This window comes from Equus asinus, chromosome 1 (assembly GCF_041296235.1).
Source record: "Equus asinus isolate D_3611 breed Donkey chromosome 1, EquAss-T2T_v2, whole genome shotgun sequence".
NCBI lineage: Eukaryota > Metazoa > Chordata > Mammalia > Perissodactyla > Equidae > Equus > Equus asinus.
In genome coordinates this window covers 110484571-110503410 of record NC_091790.1, presented here as the reverse complement: position 1 = coordinate 110503410, position 18840 = coordinate 110484571, and the positions used below count along the sequence as shown (strand labels likewise).

At 36.7% G+C, this 18840-nt stretch overlaps 1 protein-coding gene across 5 annotated transcripts in view; it reads left to right on the top strand.

Annotated features, from left to right (window-relative positions):
• KMT2E (lysine methyltransferase 2E (inactive)) overlaps positions 1–18840 on the top strand; it is a 95683-nt gene that overhangs the window by 71638 nt on the left and 5205 nt on the right. For all 5 annotated transcript variants that reach the window (XM_070505424.1, XM_070505413.1, XM_044769578.2 and 2 more), the window contains 10 exons: positions 226–335; positions 1548–1812; positions 2748–2846; positions 12126–12290; positions 12636–12944; positions 15689–15943; positions 16106–16250; positions 16760–17010; positions 17398–17454; positions 17602–18162. In XM_070505424.1, coding sequence (XP_070361525.1) covers positions 226–335; positions 1548–1812; positions 2748–2846; positions 12126–12290; positions 12636–12944; positions 15689–15943; positions 16106–16250; positions 16760–17010; positions 17398–17454; positions 17602–18162 — 2217 coding nt within the window. The remainder of the gene's footprint in view (positions 1–225; positions 336–1547; positions 1813–2747; positions 2847–12125; positions 12291–12635; positions 12945–15688; positions 15944–16105; positions 16251–16759; positions 17011–17397; positions 17455–17601; positions 18163–18840) is intronic.

The following is an 18840-nucleotide window of genomic DNA, read 5'->3' as shown; positions in this document are numbered from 1 at the left end:
TGTTTAATGCTACCTGGTGGGCTGTAGAGCGTGCATCAAGCTTGCACTGACGTACCTCCTTCACAGTTGATAACCACTGACTTATGGTTTACAAGTCTTATAATTAATGGCATGTTTTCCATGTCGTATTTGTGAATTACTTTGAATAGTTTTCATAATGGTTGGATGAGATGCTTCTAAAGGCAGAAAGTAATTTATAGAAATATAAAATTATTCTTTTAACAGGTGAGGCATGAAATTGAAGATGGAACCATACATCTTTATATTTATTCTATACAAAGTATTCCAAAGGGAACTGAAATTACTATTGCCTTTGATTTTGACTATGGGAATTGGTAAGTTCAAGTCTCTAGTTTCTTATTTTTTTTTTTATTTATCATGAGGCAATTCAAAGTACTTGAAAACAAGCATTTTGGTATCAGCTTCCATTACAGCATTGTTGCTTATTAGTACTTTTCCAAACTTCCCCTAATTATTATTGTAATGTAAATGCTCATAGTAATTATAATTAGTAATCATAATTCAGCCATACAACACTGAGTTTAAATGAGAATTTTTTCCTTCTTCTATTTTATAGGGTAAAATTTCAGTCATACAGTTAGTTTGGTTAATCAGTAGGAATGGATAATTTTACTTTTTGCCCCTCAAAACAAAAGAAATTGTGCCAAATTTTCTTCGCACTATAAATTGAGTTTGTTGGAGATCCTGTGAGGAAACTCTGAGCATTATTGTTCTGAAACACTAGGGGGAAAAAAGTTAATTCTGAGCATAGAAACTTCAATTTAAATTTTTAAAAGTTTAATATAAAAAACATAAATAATAATAACACAAAAGTCCATGTGCTTCCTTCCCAAATTAAGAAATAAAACATTGTCCATTGAAGCCCCTCATGTTTAGCAGCCAGATTGCATCTCCCTTTCCTCATTTGCAGAGATAACTGCCATCTTTGATTTGGTGCATTTAGCATTTTTATTATATCTGCTTATGTCCCTAAATGGTATCTAGTATTTTGTATATTTTAAAATTTATGTAAATTATCTACTGTATTATGCTACATTCATCTTTTCTTATTCGTTACTGTTGTGAGCTTCAGTTCTATTGTTACGTGTAGCTCTAGCTCATTTATTTTTACTGCTCATGCCATTTATCTAGTCCCCTATTGCTAGAACTTTAGATTTCCAAAAAATGCTCCTGTGGCTTTTTGAACATATTTAGGTTTTTGCCTTAATGTAAGCCACAGTACCATATTGCTTAAAAAGACTCAGTTGTAATTTACTGGAGTTTTCTCCTCCTAGAAACCGTTACTTACTGGTTATCCTTATGATTGAAGGTCTAATCTCTGGTCAGAAATCAGTTTCTAATTATTACATTGTTTTTATGAGAAAGTACGATCTTTTGTGATAGTTACCAGAAATGCAAATCAGTGAAAGGTAAGTATTGCTTATAATTAGTAACAGCATACAATTTTGTGGAGTTGTAGCTTAAAATGGATTAGAAAACTTTACAGTTTATGTCTTGAATAAATATTAAACTGGTTATCTTTCCAGTAAGTACAAGGTGGATTGTGCATGCCTCAAAGAAAACCCAGAGTGCCCTGTACTAAAACGTAGTTCTGAATCCACGGAAAACATCAATAGTGGTTATGAGACCAGAAGGAAAAAAGGAAAAAAAGAAAAAGATATTTCAAAGGAAAAAGACCCACAAAATCAGAATATTACTTTAGATTGTGAGGGAACAACCAACAAAATGAAGAGCCCAGAAACTAAACAGATAAAGCCGTCTCCACTGCGACTGTCAGTGTCAAATAATCAGGTATGGAACTATGCTGACTCTCACGGACAGGAGTTAACAGCGGACAATAATGTCATGTTTGAACCTCTCTTTTGTTTTATGTAAAATGGTTTAAAATTTTTAAGTCCATTCTGTTATTTAATGAAGTACTTATAAGCGTAAAATACAGGTTCTGCTAGAATTTGTACAATATTTGTTAAACTGTTAAGAGACAACTCAGCAAGCAAATCCTTGGAGCATTCAATATGAGATGTTTCTAAGACAGGGTAATTTAAAAGATTCTCCCAGGTGGCACTGTTCTATGTTCATAATGTTCTTATTTAAAGTCTGAAGTCCTAAAATTTCCTTTTCTTTAATATTTTGGACATAAATCAATTCTATAAGGGTGACAGATAAGACTTTAGAGGGAAAATTCTAAGTATCCATTAAGATAATTTGGGGGAAGGGGTTTGGCCTATACTTTTTGCCCCAGGAGGAAATATTATATGTCCTCTAAACAAATGGAAGTTAGAAGGCACTATTGAAATGTGAAAATTAAGTAAGGTTTTACTCACCTCCAGTACCCTATCTTCTAGAAATAATTTCCGTAAAGTTTTAAATTGAACAAACATTTATTGAGCACTTGGTATTTCGAAGCAGTGGGTTTTGTGAAATACTTGTATGTTTATGTTTTGGGAAGAATATAAACATAAGGCTCTGCTACCATGTTTGACCTTGTGGGCTCTATTGATAAGAACATTATTGACTAGAACTTTAAAAAGCAATTATTTGATTCCATGATTTTGAAAAGTTTCTTCAATTAGGAATCAGTTTTAAATTTCTGAAATGGATTTAAGTAGGCTTGCGCTTTTTATATGTTGAATTAGTTCTGGTTGAAAGACGTTCAAATTAGGTCGATGTCCCTAGTTTGTAGATGGAGTAGTAGTTTTTATAAAGCAGTCATTTCCGTCTTTCAGGAACCAGATTTTATTGATGATATTGAAGAAAAAACTCCCATTAGCAATGAAGTTGAAATGGAATCAGAGGAGCAGATTGCAGAAAGGAAAAGGAAGATGGTAAGTTGGGAAGCCAGTAGCTGCTTTCTGCTGTCACTTGGGCTTAGTGACAGCTGCTCTTCCCATAATAATCTTTGCTGCCTTTACAAGGACATTTACACTCTTCCCTGTTTGACGGTAGCAAATATGATGTGCCACTCAGCATTTCTACTTGGCTTTGTCATTACCATTCAAGTAACTTCCACTAATCTGATGTATTTTTACTGTGTGTTCATTAGACATTTTAGAAATAATTTTTTAACACTTTTGAAGCTGAGAACTATTAATAAATTTTAATGCCAGAATTATTGTTCAAAATGTCTTTCATTAGCTAAATGTATCTTTCTCTTCATAATTTAATGTAAAACAAAAATGGAATTTTAAAGCTTATAATAGCACCAAATAAATGGCTATGCAAAAAAAACCCCGTTTGGTAGCTACTGTTTCTGTATCTCATACTGCTATCATAAAATAAGGTTTTCCTTAAAGTAAGTTTAGTATTTATATTCTTTGTATTAATTATTTGCAAATATCTGTATTAAAACTAGAACAAGATATTGTCTCACAAATCTATGGTAATTTAGCAATTGATACAATGTTTAGGCCAGTTAAGAAAGTGTTATGATATAGTTTGCCCTAAGATTTGAAAATGACTTTACTCACCAACTAATGATCTTAGTATCAGTTTTCCCCACTCTCCTTTATTTTATATGCTCTCTTATTTCCTGTTTCAGTGATTTTCATGCTGTATTCCATGGAGTGTCAGGTGTAGGGGTAGGATTTTTGGAATTTGGTCATTGTAGGCTTACTTAGTGTAAATCTGTTTTATTGCCTTGATGGTCATTCCTCTGAACTATTGTTGATGTTCAAAATTGTGAAAGCAGTGCAGAACTGTTTCACAGCATCAGGACTTCAGAAACACTGCTCTGATGGGACAGGATAGTGTTAGAGATAGGAGAGAAGGAAAACAAATATAGAAGAAAATATCGGGGGAGGTTGCTTATAAAGAAGAAAAGGAGTTCTTCTACCTAAAGGAATTATCTTGAACCTTTTTCAGGATTCAGTTACATCTAAATTACCTTACCTACGCAAATTACCTGTGGCCCTTTCTTGACTAGACTTTCAGTATTGGCCTGTTTGTGCCGTAATAGCCACAGCCTTGTCTTTACACTTATCCTGGAGGAAGTTTTAGAAAATCAATTCAGAGTATCACTGGTTTCCCCATGAGGCATGCGTCCGCTAGGAGGAACCTCTTTTACAAGTGGCTTTAAGGGCTTTAACGATCGCTTTGAAGAAAACAGGAAACTGAAAAAAAAAAACCCAGAGGTTTCTCCTATGCCCGTTAATCTTACTCAGATTGCATTCTGTTTTAAATTTTATATAACTGTGGGTCTACTTTTAAAATATATCCTTCTATCAATGCTGAGAAACTTTGAACATCCTCATTTTCAGATCCCAGAAGAAAAGAGGGATACCCTTTTGCTGATGTTGAACATGGTAGAACTTCGGATAGAGAGACAAAAAGGCTTACTTGGAAATCCATTTTTGTTACTGATTTTGCCTATTAGTATGCTTATATTAATATAGATGAATACTTCAAGTTTTTATGTCCATTTTAGCATATTCATTTTAACATCTTCCACTAAGGTGGCTGTGGAGCTGGGTATTTTTCATAGGAATAAAATGTGGAAAACTTAAAAAGTGTAAATATTTAAAATTTATCTGGTATTTTGAAGGGATATGAAATAAATATTTAAAAATCTTTGGCTCCTTGACCTGTAGCCCTCAGCCATTGCAATGTTATTTCTAATTGGTACATTTACTTTGATGTTTCAATTATAGAATTTGTGGATATACTCAAGCAGAAGGCAAAAGCATGCATCCTAGGATTCTTTTTTTTCCCTGCTTTTTCCCTCCCCAAATCACCCCAGTACACAGTTGTATATTTTAGTTGTGGGTCCTTCTAGCTGTGGCATGTGGGACGCCGCCTCAGCATGGCCTAATGAGCGGCGCCATGTCCATGCCCAGGATCCGAACCAGTGAAACCCTGGGCCGCTGAAGTGGAGTGTGCAAACTTAACCACTTGGCCACGGGGCTGGCACCCATCCTAGGATTCTTAAGCAACTGGTATGGTTTCCCCCTGCCCCTGTGAAAGTATTAGTATTTGTGAGGACCAAAATATTTGGTTTTGAAAAGTTTAAATACTAATCGGCCTTTATGTTTCTAGTGTTTGCCTTTTATATTGGTTGGGTTAACATGAGTAGTTGGAAGGATAAGGTCAACTCCTGAGAAACTGGTTTAAATTTCCTCCTGTGACAGAACAGACTTTAAATCATTATGGATATAATAGGAAATAGTAGTTCTCATGTATATTTACAAGACTGGGATCTAAAAGGAATCAGTCATACTCTCCTCCCAGATAAATACCACATAATGTCCAAACTCAAATATACTTCAGCCCATCCTTTTGTAGCATAACTTAAACCATATGAAATTGTTGATTGGGCAGTTTTACTTACACAAATGGCAGTTTCATACACAACCTAATATTTACCATTTTTCTCAGTCTCCAAAAATTGCACCAGTCTATTTATGTATTTTGGTTGCTGGCTTGTTATTTTGGTGAGAAGGGACGATAATGTCTCTGCCTTCAGAGGCATTTACAGAAATAATTACATTGCAGCAATAAATGTGATAAAGGAGATAGAAATATGATAACTTATAGCTGGGGGGATCAGAGACCATTTCATGAGCTAGATAGTATTTACAGTGGACCTTATGAGTAGGGTTTAAACAAGTACAGATTAGCTTGTGGTTAAACTGTATGGAATTGAATGGATGGTTATTTCTCTAAGGGAAATAGCCTGGAGGTAGTAATAAATGTGATAAATCATATTTGGTTGGAATTATAGGCTGGTTTTTTGGAGGGTGGAGAGTATAGGGAGAGAAGGTTGGTTGGTTGTAGATCACATGAAATGTTGAATGATGAAGATTTCATGAAAGAATATTTATTCAAATTACTATGTGGCCAGGGTAGAAAGCCATTCTTTTATTAACATTTTCCTTTTCCCTCCATTATACGCCCCCCCCCCCCCCCCCCCCCCCCCCCGCCAACCCCCTTAAGTAGTTGTTACCTGCTTACAAAAGCAAATGTGGCTAAATGGTATGGAACTGAATAGATGGTTATTGGGCATTTCCTCTTCAGCTAGTAAGAGATGCTTCTTTGGCAGTGGGTTGGAATTGACTTGGAAGAATCTTGCAGTCAGCTCAGTTAAGCTATGGCAGTTGAAATACAATAGGCTATTTATACTCACCTGATTCCAAAACCGGGGCACTACTGAGTGGACTCCCCCAAGTACACAGTAGTTGAGGTGAGGTTAATTTTATTTTACAAAATAAAACCTTTGAAAGATTTAAATTAAAAGAGGCCTGCCCCCCCCCCATTTATAATGGCATGAAAAGAACTTCCTTTTAGTATCTTTTCATATTTTCAAAATAATTTTCCATAAACTTATGGCAAGATTGTACCTTGGGAATACAGTTTTGGTAATACTTGATGGCCTATTATAGTCAGATTGCTCAAACTGAAGACCGTGGAAGGTGGTTCAAGAGGTCTTCAAATAGAAATCTGAGAAACAACAAAAAGGATGTGAAGGATATGAAAAAGGGTAGTCACCTAGGTATGAGATTCTTGAATTTGTCAGGCAGTTAGGATAATCTAGAATTAGTTGTATATCACTAGAGTACATAAGAGAGAGAATTTGCAGTTTTACTCATTGTCATAGCCCCAGCTCCTAGGGAAAAAAATGTGCCTGGCTTTTATAAAAGTAGATGGTCCATAAATGAGCCTACCAAATATTAATGGCAGCCATTGGAGGAAAGCTATTGACAGGCTTGTGAGTGTGAACTAAATGAAGCTTCCCTATAGCCCAGGTACTGCCCTGGGGGCCTTGCTAGGAGGCAGGATTCCCCACAGGTTTCTCAGCCCCCATCCTTCACATCAAAAATTATTCCACACAACTCTAATGTATGATGTCTTGTGAAAGCTCTGTGGCCAGTTGAGTTTAATAAACAGCATACCATGTCCCCAGTTTTGAGATTCCCAGTATATATGGTATGTTTAAAAACTTGAGAAATTCTGTTTATGTCAGCATTTCCTAATAAACTTGTACACCCTTGCAACTTGCTTTTTGTGCTAACACCTTTGACGTCACATAGATTTTTATTCCATGGAACAAACATACTCTGGGAAAACACTACTAAACAACAGAGTCCACCCTGTTACCAATGCCTACAGGAAGTGATTTGATTTAGAAGATGCAAAAGAAATTTTAATAATAATCAAATATAATTAGGGAGGGTAAAATTTGTTGCCAGAAAAAGGCATCTGATGATGTGATATAGATACATATATAACCCATCTCACTTTTCTCTCCTTATAGCATAAATAAGTTGATGCAGATTGCTAATTTTAATTTTCTGAGGTTCCATTTTCTTTCATCAGAGTTTAGGAATTATATTTCTAAAGATAATTACTGACACTGCGATATTGAATAGCAAAAGAAACAATTATTTTTATAGGTATTCTGTTCAAACAAAATGAGAATATTCTCAGCTTTAGCTTCCTCCTAATAAATTCAGGATTTCCAAAATCTTATTTAAGTCAAGTTACATGCCTTTCAAATAACATGCTTTACATAGTGTATACACAATTCTTACTCATTCAGCAAAAATGTGAGTGTGTGCTATATGCTGAGCACCATTTAAGGTACTGGGTGAACAAAGAAGGCAAGGTCCCTGTTGTGGAAAAGCCTTCATAGAGGCTGGGGTGCAGGGAATAACAAACAAGTGTCAAATAGGAAACGGTACTATGAGGATAAACTAAATTGTCATGTGGTGGAGAAGAAATGGAGATACCAACACACGCCATATTTACTATTTTGGAAGATTTTATTGGTAACCAGTAATCTTATCCATTTTTTAAAAGATTAATAAATTAATCTCCAATTCCTATTCAAAAAGGGTAACGGAAGTTATCTGAGTAAGGAATTTTTAAGTTTCTCTATTTCAAGGCTATCGGGGAGAGTAATTTGGCAGGTTGGCCCTGCTCTTTCTTGTTCCTTTAAAAGGCAAGTTTTTTGTTTTTGTTTTTTTAAGAAGAGCCACTTTCTACCTGGTAGCAAGGTAAAAAAGTAAATCGCGAGTCCCTAGGTGTTTTCATTTTCTGTTTCTTTCTCAATTCTTATATCCTACTACTAGCGCATTTCCCTCTAAAGCTGCTGTGGGGCATCCACAGTTCGTAAACTTATTCTAAGTTTCAAATTACCAGATACCTCTAATTGGGATGAATTACAACAATTTGCTCAGTGAAGTTTTTCAGTTGCAATATTGTATAAAACTTTAATTTGTGGTTTTGTTGTTGTTGTTTTTTCGGTGAGGAAGATTGTCACTGAGCTAACATCTGTGCCAGTCCCCCTCTATTTTATATGTGGGATGCCTGCCACAGCATGGCTTGATGAGCGGTGTGTAGGTCCACGCCCAGGATCCGAACCAGTGAACTCTGGGCTGCCAAAGCGGAGTATGTGAACTTAACCACTATGCCACTGGGCTGGCCCCAATTCCTATTGTTTATTATGTAACCCTTTCACTACATGGACCTTAGGTTTTCCCCACTTGTTGAATAGTAGGAGGCTTGGACTAGAAGATCTCCAGAGTCTCTTCCAAGTGTAAAGTTACATGAGTTCAAATTAAATTTGTGCTCGTGTGTTTATACATTGAAGCACAAAGTTGGAATAAAAATTCTCAAAACACCTACTCCTCAAATAATGAAATCCTGTAAAGGGATATCAAGCAGACTTTCTTTTGCTTATAGGAAATTACAATAGATTTGCTGTTGTAAAACCAACTAAGATATATGGCATAAAAGCAATCTGTAGGTCGATCTCATCAGAAATCCCTCCTAGTTCAGTTGAGCACCCAACACTCCAGCATTAACAGTGTGTCAAAAGCTAACGTAGTATTCCTGAAAGGAACCCTATCTGATTCTGATTCTGCCCTGGGGTCTGTCACTTGTCCAGCTCACAGATGGTAAGATGACTCTGAGGTCTGGACAGAGTCATTGGCTTGGAATGAGTCATGGTTATAGAATACACAGGTCTTAAGAGCGGCCTTATGTGACAAGTGTAATCTCAACTACATGAAGCACAGATGTTAGGGGCCTTGAACAGTCAGCTGGGGTTAATCAGGACTCCTAATTTCTCGAATCCCCACTCAATCCGCTGTAATTACTTCAAGCTATATATAAAACTTATTTTCCAGTTAGAGCTATCAAATGGTGGTAAATTTTCAGTCATTAAATAGATACTGTATATCTGGTTATGGGTCAAAGAATGTATTAGATGCGGCGCCGGCCCCGTGGCCGAGTGGTTAAGTTCGCGCACTCCGCTGCGGCGGCCCAGGGTTCAGATCCTGGGCTCGGACATGGCACTGCTCGTCAGGCCACGTTGAGGCGGCGTCCCACATGCCACAACTAGAAGGACCCACAACTAAGATAGACAACTATGTACAGGGAGCAGTTTGGGGAGATAAAGCAGGAAAAAAAAAAAAAGATTGGCAACAGTTGTTAGCTCAGGTGCCAATCTAAAAAAAAAAAAAGAATGTATTAGACGCAGTGGTGAATATAAAAGCTGAAGGACATATGAACCTTAAGGAATTTAAAATAAAAGTAGATCAGTGTGCTAATGATTTTTTCATGTAGAAAATCAAAGGGATGCTTACATTTCCAACATTTGTGTGTTGTAAGAGGAAGCTGGGTTAAAACTATTAGGGTTGGGGCTGGCCCTGTGGCCGAGTGGTTAAGTTCGCACGCTCCGCTGCAGGCGGCCCAGTGTTTCGTTAGTTCGAATCCTGGGCGCGGACATGGCACTGCTCATCAGACCACGCTGAGGCGGTGTCCCACATGCCACAACTAGAAGAACCCACAACGAAGAATACACAACTATGTACCAGGGGGCTTTGGGGAGAAAAAGGAAAAAATCAAATAAAAAAAAAAATCTATTAAAAAAAAAAACTATTAGGGTATCTGTTGAGTGCTTTCAGTTAACAATTGTAATAAATGTAGGAAGAGTTAGGCTTTATTTTCCTTCATGTAGTGTGTCAGTCGTTGTTCACTGGAAAGAAGAGTAAATTAGGAGCTAGGAAACTTGGATAATAATTATGGCTCTACCTTTGAGTGAGTCTCTTCTAACACACATGGGCTTTGGTTTCTTCAGCAGTGTATGACTAGATTACTTCTTGAGATCCTGACTAGCTCAAAAGGACTGAGTCATCTCTAAATAAAAGATTTTGCTTTACCAATTAGTTGTATTGTTTACAAGGGAGTTCAAGTTTTAACTGAATGAGTTTGGTCTTTACATCAAATAATTTTATATATGACCCTCATTTTCACTGTCCAAAACAAGTGAATAATGGACTATGGCAAGGAAACCTCTTTTGGCATAAATTCATACTCGTTTTAGAAATTTATGGATAATCATGATATAGAAATATCTTCCTTGGGTGCCTGGCTTGTGGGTAATTTTTTTTTATACACATAAAATGATTCTTGCTAAGACAAGTTTCTTTCTTTTAGAAAAATATACTTTTCCCAGATTTTTTTTTTAAGAGAGCCACAGTAATTAACACACCACTCTCCTCCCCCTGTTCAACAGCTGAAGCAATTATGAAAATCATTTTTACTTACTCCAGATTTCTAAATTCAGAATTCTAGAAAAGCCCTGATATATGGAGACAGGGTTTTTATAGAGAGCCATAAGATTAAAGGAGGTCAAGTCAAGTGGTTTTGAAAGAGCAGACACACAGATTCTCTAAGGAAAGAATTCAGCTGTAACACTTCCAGCTCTACTGGACCACCTTTTGCCTATGCTATTTATTTTAATGTCTGGTTACCCATCCCAGACCAGGAGAGCTAAGATGCAGGTAAGTATCCATTAACAAGTAATCTTACCTCTTTGGACCTCAGTTTCCTTCCCTGTAAAATAAAGAGAGTGAGGATAACACATTTTGCAAGAGTGACACATTTGCAGTATGGCGACTCTTTGTAACTAATTAGAAACTTGGAAGTATTCTCAGAGGACTTTTGTTGACGTACTACTTTGTTCCCTTACTGAATATAATAAAGAAAAAAAAATACAAGAAAGAGTAAGCAGAAGTTTCCAGAGTGTAGATGTCTTAATGCTTCAGTCTCTGCTGATAATTACTGGAACTAAAGTCCAACGTTGAGAAGACCATGCAGCCAGACCTTGAGTTTCTGATCTTTCTTTCTTCCCTACATCGATGACAATAAAGGAGGAAAGACAAATGGAGCTGAGCTGGTTCTTTTCTTTTGGAGAACTGGACAGTTGATGGACAGGCTTGCTCTTTCTGGTTGAAAGCTGAAGCATTTGCCAGGCCCACTGGCCAAGGCTCTGGGTCTTGCTTTTAATGGTCTCTCTCCAAAGAGAACTGATGTTCAAAGGAACTCTTGCTGTTCCTCAGTCTGCGCCTTGAAGTGTCAGTGTTAGACGGGAAGAGCAGAAGGTAGAAGAATGCCTTATAAGAATTCTAACAGAGGGCAAGAGACCTAAAGTAGAAATAATAATTAACATTTATGGAATGCCTACCATTTTCCAAGTACTGTTGGAAAACTTCAGCTACTTTCTATTTGAACTCACTAACAATTCAGTGAAGTGTAAGTATTATTACATTTCATAAGAGGCTCAAAAAAGTTAACTAGGGTTGTTAAGTTGCCTAGGGTCATAAAGATAGTAAATGAGACCGGTAGAGCCATGATTTGAACCCAGGACTTCACTCCACTATATCCTGCTACCACATGTCAATAATATATTCACTCCTTAAGTTTATATGAATTTAACCTTTTCAACATATCATTACCTTAGGGACTTTGAATCTTAGAAAAAAGGCTCACTTCTGTATTATTGGGAAAAAAGATTTTCAGTTTGGTAAGGTAAGCAAGGTAATTTTTGAGGCGTTTTTGGTTTTGCTTTACCCTTATCATTGACAATCATCCAAGTGTTCCTTTCCTGGAATATATTTGTAATGACAGAGCTTACCGAGATGTTTGGGATTTGGAAGATCTTGAATGAATATAAATGTTTTTCTTCCATATCTACCACCACTAGAAGTGTTTTGCTAACAACATCATAGAAATTAGTTTTTAAATTGACCATGAACATTTGGACTTCTAACTTTTACTACAGAGCAATGATACTTATTATGCCACCTAAAATTTAAATTTTGTAGACAAGAGAAGAAAGAAAAATGGAAGCAATTCTGCAAGCTTTTGCCAGACTTGAAAAAAGAGAGAAAAGAAGAGAACAAGCTTTGGAAAGGATCAGCACAGCCAAAACTGAAGTTAAAACGGAATGTAAAGATGCCCAGATTGTCAGTGATGCTGAAGTTCTTCAGGTAGTAGCATCATTCAGGTCTAGCTGTGTCTTCACACGTCAGTACTTTCCCATAAAGTTTCCACACGTGATTTCGTTACAGCTATAAAGAATTTTTAATGTCTGATACTCGCCTTTCAGTAGCATTTTTTAAATCCCATGAGAATTTAGACTTGAGGTGTAACACTCTACTTGCTTTGTTTTTGAGAGTAAGAAAATTTTTAATTATGTCAATTCACTATATATCTGAATTCATAAAGAAATTTGGGGAAGTTAGCTTCTGAAGTAGATTAATGCTATTAGATCTCAACTTCTCACTTATATACATGTGCTATTGAAAGTCCCATTCTGTTGTATTTTGAATTAGGAACAAGCAAAAGAAGAAACTGCTAGCAAGCCAACCCCTGCCAAAGTGAATAGAACAAAACAGAGGAAAAGCTTTTCTCGGAGTAGGACTCACATTGGACAGCAGCGTCGGCGCCACAGAACTGTGAGCATGTGTTCGGACATCCAGCCATCTTCTCCTGACATAGAAGTTACTTCACAACAAAATGATGCTGAAAGTACTGTGCTTGCACTAGAACCAGAAACTGAAGCTGCACTAACAGCAATAATTACTGAGACGGAAGTCCCAGCACTTAATAAATGTCCTACAAAGTACCCCAAAACAAAGAAGGTATGATTCTTAATGAGTGTAAGAACTGTTTTCTAACAACAGTGCCTTGTGATATTAAACATATTCATGTTTTTAAAATTCAATCTACAACATTATCATAAGGAACAGAGTAAGAGGTGTAGTTTTTATTTTTTTTGAGGAAGATTAGCCCTGAGCTAACTGCCGCCAATCCTCTTCTTTTTGCTGAGGAAGACTGGCCCTGAGCTAACATCAGTGCCCATCTTCCTCCACTTTATATGTGGGACGCCTACCACAGCATGGCTTGCCAAGCGGTGCCATGTCCGCACCCAGGATCGGAACCGGCAAACCCTGAGCCGCCAAAGCGGAACGGGCGCTCTTAACTGCTGCGCCACCTGGCCGGCCCCCAGAGGTGTAGTTTTTATACTTGCAAAGTTTTTTAACAAAGAATGAGAATTGCAAACTGCAAAATCAGTTAATATAAACCTTTGCATTATTGTTACGAAGGCATTTATAATATTCAGTATATCAATACTTCCTTCTGGTATTACAATTTGTGTACCCTATGTATTAAATTTACACTTCTCAGAAACAACTGGTTTTAGATGTGTTATCCTTTCTTTATTCTTTGTATTTTTAAAATAAATTCCATGGTATAGGTAGATTATAAGAATTAAATGTGAAGAAATCGTTCATTTCCATAAAATATACTAAGAATGTAAAAATTTATAAGGAAGGATAGTTTTAGATCAACTTATTAATAAAAATCTTTGAAAAACTGTGAAATTTAATGAAGCAATTATGGGAAACTATTCACTGAGATAAACCAACCTATTTAGAGCTCGGAAATAACTAACATTCTTATGAAGGTCCTGTTTTTCTCTCACTGAGTAGAGTACAGCAGATTGGAGCAGAGATACCAACGTGGTAATCTTTAGGCACTGTGGAGAGGGGCTAGATGGGAAATGGACCTTTCTCACACACTCCTATAACAAAATAGTTTGAAACTCCATTTATCTTGTCTTTGTTCTTACCAAATTCAATAGAGTTTGTATGTGCTGCGAAACCATGAGAAGTTTATTTAGTAAACGTCTGGGATGAACCAGGGAGAATACTGTAATGGCAAGTCAGAGGGTTAGTTAGAGAGAAGATCCAGACAGAGTTCTGTCTCACCCTAAGTCTGTACTCTCCTTGCTGCACCACAGATCTTGAGCGAGCAAGCCAATGCTTGCCTTTAACAATGAGTGGTTATTTTTGCCTGCTTTGGAAGTATGAAAATGCAGCTTTTCTTTGTAATTTGGATTAGTGAAAAGAAAAACTCATGTTTAAAAGAGAAGCCACTTTCTTGATTACAAATATGACAAATCCCTGCCCTTTAATTATTAAATGACGAAAGTATTGTGGTGCTATAGATTTACTAAATCCCTGGTCTGTGATGTAAGCTCCTATATCCTGATTCTCTAAAAAAGCCTCTTTTGTCACAAGTTTTGCTTCTGGTGTTCTGTTATTTTAAACTACAGAGTAGTTTATAGAGTTGACAGAGTACCAAATTATCCTGATTTCCCTGAAGTAAAGGCCTCATTCAATTTATTGCACACTTATTCTATGCTAGATGCTGTTTGAAGAGCTCTTTGAATCCTCACAGTAACCCTACACGTAGAGCTAGTTTCTATTATGGCCCTTCTTTCACAGGTAAGGATTGAGCTGTGGAAGAGTTACATAACTTGCTTAGGTCATGGTGTGAGTGGCAACGCCAGATTCACGCGCTGCAGTCTGGACGCAGGCTCCGTGTGCTTTAGCAATACAGTCGACTGCTTGCCCTAGAAAGAGCTCTATCTCAACTGAAAAGAGAGGGAAAGAAAAGATGCCAAAATGTTTATAGTGATTCTCTCTGGAAGATGGGATGTAGGGAGATTATTTTAATTTTTAATGTGTGTGTTTCTATATGTGTGAGAATGTATGTGCAAATATATACACCCTTTTTCTGCAAATTACATTTATAATAAAAATATCATTTGATAACTAGATAGAAAAGATATGAATGCCCAAATAGCAAAGAAAATGTGCTTGTGCTGACAAATATAGTACTTATTTCCATGCCCATTACAATGAACTTCCTAAATAAATAACCAGTTCATTAAAAAAAAAAAGGTGAGTAATCATTATACTTGAGGGTGAGGTATATTCATATAGCCAGAATTGTACATTGTAGTACAACTGTAGTACACTGTAGATCAAAAACTCAACAGAATTACTTAATAAAAGAATTATGTGAACTTGCAAAGCACAGAACTTAGAGGAACTTTCAAACCCCTTAAATCAATAGTGATGGTCAATACTGACATTTTTTTCTTTTTTTTTAAATGTATTTGCACTGCCTGGAGATTCTGATGGGCAGCCAGGGTAGAAAAGCACTGCCTAAAACCAGATTTTTCTGACAAACTGAACATTTTATACCTACAATAGAAGCAGTAACAAACCTAAATTTAGTGTTTGTATTTATAAGATGGCACCGAAGTCTCCTAGATTTTACTGTTGTACAAAAGCTGCCACGTGTTTTGTTCCTACAAAGTATAATTGTGTAGAAAATTTTAGGACTAAAAGTAGATACCCAAGGAAATGCAGAGTTACTTATACTGATTTTTTTGGACTTCATATATGAATGATTTAAATTACTCAGTATATCAGTTTAGATAATAGATCCATTTCAAACTTGGTATTAGAATATTCTATAGGAGAAGCTGTGTAATTACATGTATAGTGATCCAGATTTTTCTTTTCTCTAGCACTTGGTCAATGAATGGTTAAGTGAGAAGAATGAGAAGACAGGAAAACCTTCAGACAGCCTTTCAGAAAGGCCTCTGCGCATAACTACAGATCCAGAAGTGTTAGCCACACAGCTCAACTCTTTACCAGGTCTCACTTATAGTCCCCATGTGTACTCTACTCCAAAGCACTATATTAGATTTACTTCACCATTCCTTTCAGAAAAAAGGAGAAGAAAAGAACCTACCGAAAATACTTCTGGCTCATGCAAGAAGGTAAACTTTGTTTTTGGATATAAAAATCTAAGATGAGCCAAATGTCAATCTCATTCCTTACTACCATTCCTGGTAGTGAAATGCTTTTAGAATCGGCTCTACATTTATCAGCTATATAAACGGCTACAAACTGACTTTTGTTCACTTACTGTTTTATTTTAGCGATGGCTGAAACAAGCTTTAGAAGAAGAAAACTCAGCAATTTTACATAGATTTAATTCACCCTGTCAAGAAAGATCCAGAAGTCCTACAGTCAATGGTGAAAATAAAAGTCCACTACTATTAAATGATAGCTGTTCCCTTCCAGGTAGGATTTCTTTTCGGTGTTTTCGTGTGAAGCTTGTGGCAAGATACATATAGCTTTACACAGTCCCATTATTACATACGTTACAAAAGAAGCACCTTGTTATATATATTTCCTCTTTTCTGTCCTCCAACCTTTTGGATGCAGACAGACATGAAAACATTAGTAGAACCATGTATGTTGGGGCTTATGGTTGAATTTTTGGCCTAGTTTTGTTTTTTGGGCTTGGTGCTTTTCAAACAGATTCAAAAGGACTCTTAGAATCAGTCACAAGTACTTCTGTACTTGTAAGATTTCTCAGAGACCCCTAAGTCTCTAAGAAATGGTGAAATTAACTAATTTGGGGGAGTGAGGAGAGATTGCTTCATGTTGTTAAAACCGTGAAATTTAGTTTTGGGGTGAAAGTCATCATAATTGCTATTGTTGATGTTTCGATCTTTTCAGAATATATTACAGATCATAGAAAATACCAGCAGTATGATTTTTTTTATAAATTATTATTTTACCAACAGATTTAACTACACCACTAAAGAAACGGAGACTTTATCAGTCGCTAGACTCTGCTTACTCAGAGGCCTCCACCCCTGCTCCTTCACCGTGTGCCACGCCGACCCACACCGACGCTACTGCAGTGGACCCGCCATTCGCTACTCCTCCACGGACAAGAGCAGACGACGAAGCCTGCAGAAACAGTTATAAGCCCATATATTCACCAGTTACCCCAGTAACTCCTGGCACACCAGGAAATAGCATGCACTTTGAGGTGAGAAATTTAAATGAAAAAAAAATTCTTTTTAACCCATGAGGATGGGGTTTCTTTAATAGTTTCCCCCACCAGCTTTAACAACTAGTGTACTGAGTAGAAAGAAAGTTTTTTAAAAGAAAAAATATGGAACTTGCATTTATGTGAATTTGAACTTGTTTTGATTAAAATGGGTAACTTTCATCTCATTGATATAGAGAGTCAGACTGAATGACAGCGTATCACCCTGACCTTAAAGCAGATGTCTTCTATGGGGAGGGGGACAAGACAAAAGGAAGTTTAAATCAACGTCTATGTAGCAGTCTGTCATTTCAAGTTTATGTCTAGAAATATCATGGGTTTAGTTATACATTTTAACTTTCAATTCTAATTATTTCTTTTATATAGAATATTTCTTCCCCAGAAAGTTCTCCAGAAATTAAGAGACGCACTTATAGTCAAGAGGTAAGGAGTTATTCACAAAAGTCATCTAAATCGGTGACTCTTTCCTAGCAGCAGCATTTTGCTTAAATTATTGGTACATTTTAAAATAAGTAGTCTCAACATGTGGTTATTTGTGTAATTAATTTTTTTTTTTAATTCTGTAACCAGGGATATGACAGATCTTCAACCATGTTATCATTGGGGCCTTTTAGAAATTCTAATTTAACTGAACTGAGTCTGCAGGAAATCAAGACGATTGGTTATAGCAGCCCTAGGAGCAGGACTGAAGTCAACAGGCAGTGCCCTGGGGAGAAGGAGTCTGCAGACCTCCAACTGGGACTCGAGGCCGTTGAGCAGACTGCCTTACATAAAACCACGGAGACACCTGCGCATGACAGGACTGATTCCAACAGCCAGCTGGAATCGGCTCACTCCGGACGGGGCACAGTGTATTCTTCCTGGGTGAAGAGTCCTGACAGGACAGGAGTTAACTTCTCCGTAAACTCTAACCTGAGGGACCTGACACCCTCACACCAGTTAGAGGTGGGAGGAGGCTTCCGAGTGAGTGAGTCAAAGTGCCTGACACAGGACGACCCTAGAGGCATCTTTATGGAGACCCCTGTGTTCTGTGCTTCAGAAGATGGGCTCGTATCTGGTTTCGGACGGACTGTCAATGACAACTTGATCGACGGAAGCTGCACACCCCAAAATCCACCACAAAAGAAAAAGGTTACAAATTTAAAGATTTATAGTCCTTTTTTAATACTGTTTTTTTTCATACTACTACTGAGCATAATTAGTTATAATAAGTATTATGTAAGGCATTCATACTTTAGTTTTTCAAGTTAAATCTTTGACATGTACACCTTTTTGAACCTTTTGTAAATGTTTAATTAGAAAATGTTTACAGAGAAGTATAACATTCTAGTGATATGGAAAAGTCTTAGGAGCATGGTTTCAGAGATCGAAACCTCAAGGTGATTTATTTCACCAAAAGAGTAACTTTTAAAAATGATAGCCACTTCCCAACCAAATAAACAGTTGAATAATATTTGTGTTCTTACCACTCTTATTTTACATAGAAGAGGCAGCCTTGTATAGAAGAAATGCCTCTTTCCTCATCCATAATATCTACAGTATTTAGGCCATGGATATGAGTCTTTTGAAAAGCATTATACTAATAGATAAGTATTATGTAAGTAATAAATAAGTTCCCTGATTTGCCAGCACTATTTGGTTGGCAGTCATATTGAGACAAAAGAATGCCTTATTTCAGAGGAATGGGAGAAACTACAACACTTATTTTATTTGTTAATAGGCTTATTGCTTTGCAAGTCAAAGAATTTTAGTGATGTGTGCTTTTAATTTTTATAACAGAGTCCAGTTGGCAACTTTGTGGGAAGCAAT